Genomic DNA, 10,988 nt, shown 5'->3' on the forward strand with positions numbered 1-10,988 from the left:
CTGCGGGCATTTCAGGTAGTTATTCGTTCTTAATATCCATGCAAACACCCTCTTTTTTTTTTTTTACACGTATTCCGGATCCACTTGCTGCTTCGTTTGTTCTGCCTGAACTATATAAATCATGTAGGAGAATGAGTTTTCCTCCTCCGTGTGTACAATTCGTCCATCTTGATCTGACGCCGCGGCCTACCTACCCTATGGCAGGCAAAAGAAAAAATAACCAAGGCTTTTGAAATATCTAGGGCCCGGGTTTGACGCCATCACATCGAATCCTTCCCGAACTTATAATCTTCCCAAGCAAAGAGGGGAGAGCACCATGGTGGCAGAAAGCTTCTCAGCGCAAGTTTGCAAAGGTTTGGGTAGCGGATAGCAAGATGATAGGTCGGGGTACCTACCACTATGAGAGTAACTTCTATGCGTATGCGTATGACTATAATTTCGGGTGCCAACAAGTGGAGCCAGGCATGTGTGGCTATCTTGAGTCCCTTGGTACCTACAAATCCAACTTGCGACTCTCTATAAACAGAGATGGAGGCGTACATCTAGATATCTCGAGCTCTGCCTTGCGGGCGGCTGGCTCTTTCTTTCTATTTGATGTGTTCAATCGATATGCAAGAACCACAGACCCTCGACTTGAAATCCACCAATGAAATATTCCCGATACACAAAGGGGGGGAGAAACAGCATATCTTTGATTGATACAAGTATTTCTCGAATATGTCATGGAGTTGGTTCAAAAGCTATCCAGAGCTTTGGTATCACCTCCGGAGAATTCACGGGGAATGCCATACTCCACAAATATATGAATTGTATCGTGGATAACACTGCCGCCAAGTTAAGAAATAATTTGACTGACCCCCCAACCTTTCTGGGCATCTTCTGGCCTAACACCCTGGTGTTAGTTAAAGCTGCGTTCTCCATTAGACTCAACACTAGAACAAAAGGCGTTAGAAAGGCCAGGGCGATGAGTGATTGATCATGATCCATATCTCCTTTATCTCTACCAGAAAAATGAACATGAAATGAAAAGGAAGGAAAGTTTCTATTTACAACATAGACAGGAGAGTTGATAGTTTGGTTCCTCTTGGCTGCTTTCTTCTTACCACCTTTCTTCCACTTTCTCCGCCTCCCCCCCCCCCCCCCCGGGGGGTTTATTGCAGTTTTTTCCTTTGACCAAAAACAAAAACAATACGTAAAATTTCAAGGTGAGTTTTCATCATAGAGAGCGGCCAAGTTGAAGAGGAGGGGGTGAAAGTTGTAGAAGCCCAATTTATCGATCGGTAGATGTGAATAATGCTAAGAAGAAAAATACAAGTAGGTTTTACAATTTTTTTTTTGTAGGTTGGCGTTTATTTCCAAATTTCTTTCTGTTATGTGAGTTTCTCGCTCGCCTTTTCTATAGGGAAGGTGATGGTTTATTCGACACCAGTCGGGTTATCGTGTCCTGAGCCTACGGAGGATCCGCCGAATGCAATCGAGCCGTCAAGGGCGATCATTTCTGCGAGAATGTCGAGGACGTGCTATGAGGAAGCGCTGATTAGTCAGGTGCCCTACCGAATCATCGGTGGTGAATATATATACCTTGGGTACTGTCTTGTCGTAGATGCTGATAAGGTCCTTTGGTTGAGGGTAGACCTTCAGGGCCTTGTAGAAGGACAGAGCTGCCTCAAGAGCCTTTTCAGGTCCTAATGTTGGTAGATATATTAGTCCTGTAAGAGTAACGAATTTCCGCCAATCATGTAATTCATCCGGTCATTCCAACGCCCCCACCCAAACATCCTTCAAAAACAAGCCCCCAAAACAGATTAATCCTGAAGGAAAAAAGAAAACGAACCTTCTTGGCACAAAGCCTCTCCCTGGGCAACCTCGGTCATGAAAAAGGCCTCCTTCTCCTCAACATCTGTCGGGAAACCATCCAACTGCGCATTCCTGACTGAAGCAATGAGTGTCTGTCGCTGCTCAGCATGTGCGGCTTCGGCCTGGAGCTTCTGGGTCTTAGCATGGCGCTTCTTGTCGCGCTTCAGGGCCTTCCGGAATTCGGGGTCGTTGCGACGTTTGTAGTCAAAGTAGAATGCGTCTGGCCTGGGTTAGTTACAGCCAACCAGCAGTGCGAAACTACTGCGGGGGTGCAATAAAGCAGAATAAAACGACCCAATCAATCAATCGTAGATGAGAGGTTCTATCTATCGCAGGAGAAAACAGTAAGGGAACTTACAAGCTGTAATTGATGGCACAGATACATATCAGCAAAATCGGAGAAAAACGGGATAAAGAACGAAATGTTTCGCTCTAGCCATAGATAGGTGGAACGGGTGCAACTCACCACCTCCAAGCGCAAACAGCGTCGCCACGCCTGTCACTACCATCGTCGATGTCTGCATCTTTTCTATTATTATTTTCTTGAACTTATAAGTTCAGTCGTTTGGTGGTGATAGTAGTAGTAGGTTTGGTGGGGCCGGTAATGGAGGGGGTTGTGAGCGGTGCTGGTGGGTTGGCGTTGCAAGGTGCGTCACCATAATCAGGAAATCTCAAGCGCTGCTGCACAAGGAAAAAAAAAAAAAAATCGGCCAAACTCGGTTTTCTGTGGCTTATGTCATCATTTCTATCACGTGATGCACAACAACAGCAAAATAACCAAATTCCACGCCTTGGAATAGTCATGGAATAGTGGTCTAAGAGGGCTTGGATTCGGAAAAGTGATTATATGTTTCAAACGCCTTAAAATACATGCTAGAGAACCATCGAGTGACAATTGATGATGTTGGTTATCAGTATCCTGAATTCCCGACTCTACCTTCAGCTTCAAATACTCGCGTAGCCAGATTGGATTTCTATCCTATAACAACCTATAAATCGGGATTTCTTCGTTCATATGGGTATATGTGCTCAGAAACTACTTGCTTCGTAACTACCATCTAATTTCAGCCATATCTAATCATAGCCAGGAGTCTAATACGTAGAGTATGTCCCTCCATAAACTTCGAGATAACCCCCTGGCTGGTTTTATATCATGGGACTTAACTACTCTATGTTGAAGGAGAGAGTCTCTAGAAATATAGGAATCGTTAACTTATCAAATCACAAACACCCATAACAATCATGCGGTGTGAAGGAAATACATACATGCAATTCCAAACCCAATTATTGATCTAAGCTTTATTGTGTTTAGAGGCTATGGGTAAACCTCTCGGCACTGCAAGGATCCAACGGCTGGCTTCGGCTCAACGGTCGGTCTAGGGGCAAACAATTGCTTCATAAAAGATCGCTCGATCGCTCCAACATCTTCTATCATATGCAACTGTTTTTGTATGTAGCTTCTACCCGAAGAGTAGCTAAGAAGGAAAGAAAACAACTTTTATCTTTCAGAGATAATCGAACACAGCTAAAGGCCAGAAAAGAAAAGAAAAATACATCGGTATCATGACATGTCTCGTAGTACAAGTTACGCCTCGCCATGACAGAAAAAAGGAAAATATGGCGCTCCCAAAGTCAAAATGAATAGAGGGGAGAATTAAGTGGCTGAAAAGGAAAAGAAGAGAATAAAGTTGGGATTTAAGATTATGTGTCTAGACTGGAGCATGGTGGAAAAGGAAGGATACACTTTCGCCGTTGTGGGTTCTCCTGCAAGCTTCCGCGAGCTAGATAGTTCATTAGCGAATTGTTATCTGTAATGGAGGTCAAAGGCAACAAACAGTAGGTGCGATGTCGATGGTGTCCAACTTAGGGCACGACTTCTTCTTCTCTGCATGTGGTACAGTATTCGTAACCACCACCTTGCTCAGCCTACTGGCGTTGATCTTTGCACATGCACTTCCCGACAGAATTCCGTGCGTGACGATTGCAACAACCTCCTTTGCGCCGTTTGCAACCAGTACGTCCGCCGCTTTGACGAGAGTTCCACAGGTATCAGCCATATCGTCGACTAGAATAGCAATTTTCTTGTCAACATCACCAACTAGTGTCATTCGGCTGACCTCGTTCGGCCTGGAACGCTCCTTGTGGATGAGCGCAAAATTCAGGTCGAGACGGTCAGCAAGCGCTGTCGCACGTTTGGCACCACCGGCATCGGGGGAGACGATGACGGCATTCTTGTAGTCGAAGTTTTCACGGATGTAACGGAGGGTCGCAGGTTCCGCGTAGAGGCTGAGGAGGTTGATTAGTATTTGTGCTTTAGAACACAGTGGAATGTAGAACCAGGAAGTTATGGAAATTTGAAAACGTAATTTCACGCTTGTTATTTAACAAATCGTGACGAAGAGGGTGCATGTGAAGTGACAACAAAGGAATATCACCCCTTCCATCACCTTTGAAAACAAGGGGGGGAACCACTCACTTGTCAACCGGAACATCAAAAAACCCTTGGATTTGACTTGCGTGCAAGTCCATTGTAATGACATGATCACAACCTGCCCTCTGTAGCATATTCGCCACAAGCTTCGCACTAATCGGCGCTCTTGACTTATCCTTCTTATCCTGTCTTGCATAGGGGAAATTGGGCATAACGGCTGTAATGCGACGGGCCGATGCGGTTTTACAAGCTTTAATTATGATGAGAAGCTCCATTAAACCGTCATTGAGTTCTTCACCGGGCTTTGTGGTCTGAATGATGAAGACATCTTCGTCGCGGACTGATTCGCGCATGACGACGGAGGTCTCCTGGTTCGAGTATTTGAAGACCGACATGTCAAGAAGATCAACCCCGAGTCTACAATGAGTCAGTGGGGCTACGGACGGAGGGAAGAAGGGTAAGAGGACCTATCGGCGACCATCTTCGCGAGTTCGGGATGAGAGTTTCCCGTGAGAAGTTTTATGGAGTTTGAAGTCATCCTTACGGTGGAATATGTGTATGGAGGATCAGTGCGATGAGGATTAGCACAGAGCTTCAAAGGCAGTAGTTTGTGGTGGGGTGTAGGTGTGGGGAGCGGAAGATTGTTGATCAAAAAAGTGATGATCGCGCGAGGGAAGAAAACTTATGTAGTTAGTGGGGTCAGCCTTATCGATACGAGTGGCTTGGCAATGAGCTGGTGGAAATGGGCGATTTCCGAAATTGGGGTATTTTTGCGCTCACAATATAAAGAGTAGCGGAACGAAGTGAGTCCAAGTGAATACAATTTTAAGTATATTCTGTGTTTTATAGCTCGTTTCACATGTCCTGTGCTGTGTTATGGAGAAACTACCTATCAGACAGAGGCTCTAGGAAGGTATGCTGTAGCTACTAATACATGTAGGTACATGCACTCTGACCATCTGTACAAACAACAGCCATGTATCCTCGATCACTGATACAGAGAATAAGCTTATGAAAATGCAATTGAGTAGCATAAAGGAATCCTGGTGTCAACTTACCGTTAGGATGAACCAAACAAACCCTTGGCACATAACCCTTATTTAGACCTATCGACCGGGTAACGCGCCGAACTGGGCCAGGGACCACAAAGTTAACGTCGCCTCAACTTAAAGACACCATATCACAATTACCCCGTTTGTTCCATCAACTGTACCTGCAGCACCTCCAATCTCCTTCTGAAGCTCGGAATTTTCATTTACCTTCAATATGGTACCTCATCTTAACACCAAACTGACATTTCCGATCACTGACTTGAATACCGTCTCTAGACACAGCTATCTAATCTTCACGATGACATGATCGTGAGTTGCTTAACCATCCCTAGCCGTCGAGAAGCTGTACTGACACTCGCGCTCTAGCACGACTGTGCTCTGGACTACTACGGCAAGCGTTTAGCTGTATGTCGAGTCCTCGACAATGACACCCCCCTCCATCGGGATACCTACTAACACCTCCTTAGACTTGCTCCTCCGACAAAACTATCAAGATATTCGAGATCACCGGCGATAATCACCGTCTGCTTGAGACTCTCCGCGGGTAATTGCCCCACTATCTCTAATATCGCTTCTCTAAGCTTACTAATACGCGTCCTCAAAGTCACGAAGGTCCCGTCTGGCAAGTCTCCTGGGCTCATCCCAAATTCGGCAACATTCTCGCTTCCGCATCTTACGATGGCAAAGTCATAATTTGGCAAGAGCGTCAAGGAGTTTGGCAGAAGATTTTTGAGCACGCCAACCACCACGCCTCCGGTAATTTCCCGAGCACTATCCCCTCCCCCACCCGCCCTTGCCCTAGCTAATACCGAACAGTAAATTCTGTCCAGTGGGCCCCCCACGAAGCTGGTGCTGTCCTCGCATGCGCCTCATCTGACGGAAAGGTCTCTGTCCTCGAATTCAAAGACGATGCGTCATGGGATACCAAGCTCTTTAGCGCACATGTGATCGGCTGCAACGCTGTCTCTTGGGCACCAACCACGCTACCGGGCAGTGTAGTACAATCCAACCCTACTCCTACCGCCCAGCGTAGATTCGTCACTGGTGGGAGTGATAACCTTGTCAAGATCTGGAGTTACAGGTGAGTCCATCACTCGAAACATTTAAATTACCCCAGACTGACATAGAAAAGTCCCGATGTTGGAAACTATATCGAAGAGTGTACTCTTGAGGGCCACACAGACTGGGTCCGCGACGTAGCATGGGCTCCATCGATCTTGCAAAAGTCCTATATCGCTACCGCATCCCAAGACAAAACAGTCATCATCTGGACATCCGAAAACGGAAACACATGGACAAAGAAGGTTATTCCTTTTGAGACTGTGTTGTGGCGCGTCTCTTGGAGTTTGAGCGGAAACGTTCTAGCCGTCAGTGGTGGTGACAACAAGGTCACACTCTGGAAAGAAACCCTCAAGGGCGAGTGGGAAAAGGTTGAAAGTGTAGAGGAGTAAAACGTCAGCGGGCTATTAGATATATTGTGTGGGCGTTAATAATGCTTTTATTTATATATTTCTTTTTTTTCTCTCTTTCTCTCGGGGTAGTGGTTCTCGGCAGTTGTGGGTAAGGAAAAAGTAGTAAGAAGTTCTCGGGTTATTCCTTGCAAAATATGGCTCAATGTCAAGTTCGAGTGAGATGTTGTGATACTGTAATTATGATTGTCGTTTTCTTCATGTAATATCACTCGGTCGGACTTCAAACTGTCCGGAGTATTTTGTCGTCCCAATTAACCCCAATGATTCTTCTTTAGACTCGCGGACCTGGAGGCACTGGTGAAGCTACAAGGAGCATCTAGATAAGGAACAACATCTCATTAAGTGACCACGCGTTAGACTTATTGGTAACAAATATATACTCCTAGATGCGCATGCAGCACGATCGAGGACCAACGGAAGTCATCCCGTGGATATTCTGAAGATGTTCAAACCTGGGGCCTTGAAGATAAATTACAGATCTTGCGTAGAAACGGCTCACCACAAATCTGTAGACCCCCTGGGGGTGTCTACAGACCACATTTGAACGCCTACAAACCTTCAAAAATATCCACGGGATGGCTTCCAATGATTATCAAAACTGACCCGCCGTCTGTGCTTCTTTGGGATATTTAGCTATTTGATGACTTCAACTAGGAAACTAGGCTTATACAAATTATACGTCTGGACTTTTGAGAGCGCTTAAAAGGCATGCAAGGGGGCCTTCACGAACTTTTACGTGAGATATTTTATACCTGAAGGGTTATAAGGGTTCTTACTAAACTGCTACATTATACATTGGGTGAGCGGGCCTCTCTTCCAGGCTCTCATATCTACATGTGCATTAAGTACTTACTCGGTTTTCAAACCTATATACTCATGGAGGACCCACAAGACTGGTCCTCTTTACAAGGCGGACCTGGTCTCACACGGGGAGAGCGTTAATCTTCTGGGCCCCCATCGATCACAGCATGCGGTAGAGTAGAACCTATCCGCCTTAAACCTGTTAGACCCTCGGCATCACCCAGAGCCCAACAGAGGAGAAGAAACAGAAGAGAGAACCCGGCCCCCGCACCCATAAAACCACCTTATTCGCTCCTGTCGGGTCCTCGGCGTCACCCAGAGCCTAACAGGGGAGAGGAAAGATACAATGCCCCCCATAAACGGGGGAGGGGGGATGTGGGGGAACTAACGCAAAAAAGCCCCCCTTCCCTCCTCCCGCTCAGGGGAGAAGAGAAGGAGGGCAGAGGGAAAAATGACTAAAAAAAAAGCCCCCCTTCCCTCCCATCAGGGAGAGAAGGAGGGCAAGGAGAATTAACGCAAAAAAGCCCCCCTCCTCTCCCAATGGGAGAGAAGGAGGGCGGGAAAAAATGCCAAGAAAAAAGCCCCCTTCCCTCCTCCCACCATGGGAGGAAGGAAGGGGGGCAGCAAATAATAAAACCCTTCTCCTCCCACAATGGGGAGGAGAAGGGGGAGCCGGGGGCCACACAGGGCAGGAGCAGAGCCACACGGGGCACGAAGGGCTGCGGGGGTAATCCCCGGGGAGGGGAGCCCAGGGGAGCCACAGGGGCCACAGGGGCCCCATGATATATTCCCCTCCCAAGAGGGAGGGAGGAGAATATGAGGGTGCTGCTTTCCTCATAAGAGGAAAGCAGCGAAGATGGCTCCCTCCCCCCACGAGGAGGAGGGAGGGTGGTGGGGAACACGAGCCCCATGGCGTTGAAAGTTTGGACGAATTGCAGAGCTTACAAAGCTGGGGGTGCTTCGTGCCAAGGATCTGATTTCGCCGATAATTTTCACCGACACTCTCAGGGTAACTTTCGACGTTGGGTGCTTGGCTACTAGGCCGTAGAACGGGAGTCGTCTGTGGCGACACACAGCTGGGTGGTCACCTGTTAGTACATACATGTACATGTAAGCTTGAGTGCCTTTCTCGACATCAATACATGTGCTTCGGGCTACAATTGTCCAGTGAGAGAGTTCGTCTATACGTAAATTTACTAATATATACATGTATCTACGACCATCAAATTAACTTGAGATTGTCTATTGTGGTATCCATAGAGAAGGCCGTATGCGCGAATTATCGATCATGGTTAGTCACTCGATTGCCAAGAATCCTTGCATGCTAAGGGCTAGGTGGGTGATTCAACGACTACACCAGCCTGTAAGGGCCGCTCAACAGGTAGGCGGCGCGTGTGTAATTACAAGTATCTGTAGGTCATCAAATCATGGCCATCCAATGGATCCGGCCCTTAGACCCCTCATGGCGTTGTAAACAGGTAAGTCCCCAGAGTAAAGGCATAATTCTAATAGCCTGGGTATAAGTCTTTCTAGAATGAAGGATTGGGACGTTATCTTTAAAATGAGGCGTGGGGAACTGAAAATTGCTCAGAACGGTAAGATGGGTCTAAAGAACTTGACCGCTTCCTATTCTTTAGGTTCTTATCGCCGTGGGAGAGTACTGTTTCGTGCCAAAAATGAGCTAAGAGTAATGACCAACACCCATCCACCCTTCTTCTTCTGTGGATGTTGGAATATATTAATATTTGATGATGATAATAGGATGGTTGAAGTTATTCTGTTTGTCAGAAACTGGCCAATGATATTCCGAGAAGCTTATATAAGAGTCGACAGCTCCGGACATAGTATCCAGCGATTAAAACAATTATGTCTAGTACAACGGCCACAAACTGCTAACAAGATAATTCTAGCCTGAGCCTTCACCTTGTCCGCACCTACACATGCGGTCTACACACTCGGCAGGGCATCTTCCAACCATACAATCCCAGGCGCGGAGGCGAGCAGACGCTGCAGATGGCCACATAGCTTAACCCTGGCAATCAAGAATCCAATAGGGAACGAAGCAGACGACTCAGATCTGCGTTGTGTAGAACACGTTCCCGCTCGGGGTCCTCCCCATAAAGCATTGCCAAGATAGTATAAACCGGGAGCCCAGATGGAGCTAAGACTACAAAGAAATAGCTGTGAGCGTGGGTTGGATGGTCCAGCGGTTAGATCTAGAGTCTCTGACCCTGAACTTAGCTGCGAGCGTTCAACCTCCGGGACTCGTAGAAAAGACGTAGCAATCGAAGCTGTATTGCGAACTTTTTTGTTCTTTGTTTTATCGAGTAGATTTATATACTCGGGAGCTCGGTGCTACTGTATACGTACAATTAACGCAGATGCCAGATATTTTCTGATGATATCAACCAAGAAGTTAATGAAGATGTATACGCATAATGAGCTCTACTAAAGCCCTAGCTAAGTCCTAGTTCTAGCCGGGTACATACATAAGAATCTGATTAATTCTTCCCTTCTGTAGCTCCTGTGCGGGTCGTGCTTTTTATTATAGAGCTATGGCTTAAGGTAAGGGATCTCGTCCATGTATTTCTCCTCCGCAGAGAGGACCCAGGCCCGGGAACGGTGGGGATTTTTAAAAACCAAGAGTCTGTTTATTAAACGGCGGTTGAAAGCTCCGGGACTGGATGGAATATAGTGCAAGGTCGATCCCCATGGTAGGCCGATTTGGTCTGTCGCTGTGAGTTTATGGGGACAGCTGGACAAACTGGCGTGTACTGTTAAACCTCTGAACGTGCGAAATTCAGAGAGGCTACTATGCTCCTATCCTGATACCAGAGATAAATCCGGTCCCGGGCCTTGGGAATAAAGGAAAAGACAGATATACACAGAATTTCGCACCTCAGGCGTGGGAATCACCCATTAGTATCATTTAGTAAACAAGACACAACTACATGCCACACCTGTTAAAAACATGTAGCACAAAGGACTAGTTGTCATTAGGATACTAGCATATCTAGGAGGGAAGCGAAGAAAACCTTCTCTCCTTCTCCATCACCCGCTCCATCAATGTCAAGAATAGGAATAACCATGTACCAATCTCGCGTATTAGTTCATCAAGTCACTGGGATATCTCCCTTTGGATTCTAAACGAGATGCCAGAAACGCACTGAAAAGCATTAATTTCAATGGCAATATGCTAAAGGCTGGAAGAGTGCCATTATAATTATTATTCTATATATCTTTTCAGGAATTACAATACATCAATCAAGTACAAATACAACTACAAAACGACATATCTATCATACACCAAATCCAAGTCTATCGTATCACAACCCAAGGAAACACCAACCCTCAACCACAGCGCACCACCACCAC

The 10,988-nt window shown here is 46.5% G+C and overlaps 3 protein-coding genes across 3 annotated transcripts; 1 reads left to right on the forward strand and 2 right to left on the reverse strand.

Annotated features, from left to right (window-relative positions):
- Positions 1-1,415: 1,415 nt before the first annotated feature.
- On the reverse strand, positions 1,416-2,381 carry H6S33_002946 (uncharacterized protein; the record flags this gene model as incomplete). The annotated part of the gene is made up of 4 exons (XM_044834721.1): positions 1,416-1,520; positions 1,582-1,685; positions 1,835-2,077; positions 2,324-2,381. 4 exons carry the CDS (start codon positions 2,379-2,381, stop codon positions 1,416-1,418), a joined length of 510 nt encoding a protein of 169 aa, XP_044692153.1.
- Positions 2,382-3,566: 1,185 nt separating this feature from the next.
- Positions 3,567-4,826, reverse strand: H6S33_002947 (uncharacterized protein; the record flags this gene model as incomplete). The annotated part of the gene is made up of 4 exons (XM_044834722.1): positions 3,567-3,638; positions 3,693-4,143; positions 4,334-4,705; positions 4,756-4,826. 4 exons carry the CDS (start codon positions 4,824-4,826, stop codon positions 3,567-3,569), a joined length of 966 nt encoding a protein of 321 aa, XP_044692154.1.
- A 728-nt stretch (positions 4,827-5,554) lies between these two features.
- On the forward strand, positions 5,555-6,791 carry H6S33_002948 (uncharacterized protein; the record flags this gene model as incomplete). Its single annotated transcript, XM_044834723.1, has 7 exons — positions 5,555-5,557; positions 5,617-5,649; positions 5,707-5,745; positions 5,808-5,884; positions 5,945-6,096; positions 6,157-6,421; positions 6,473-6,791. 7 exons carry the CDS (start codon positions 5,555-5,557, stop codon positions 6,789-6,791), a joined length of 888 nt encoding a protein of 295 aa, XP_044692155.1.
- Positions 6,792-10,988: the final 4,197 nt, after the last annotated feature.

Source organism: Morchella sextelata, assembly GCF_020137385.1.
Source record: "Morchella sextelata strain SCLS chromosome Unknown scls_14, whole genome shotgun sequence".
Taxonomy (NCBI): Eukaryota; Fungi; Ascomycota; class Pezizomycetes; order Pezizales; family Morchellaceae; genus Morchella; species Morchella sextelata.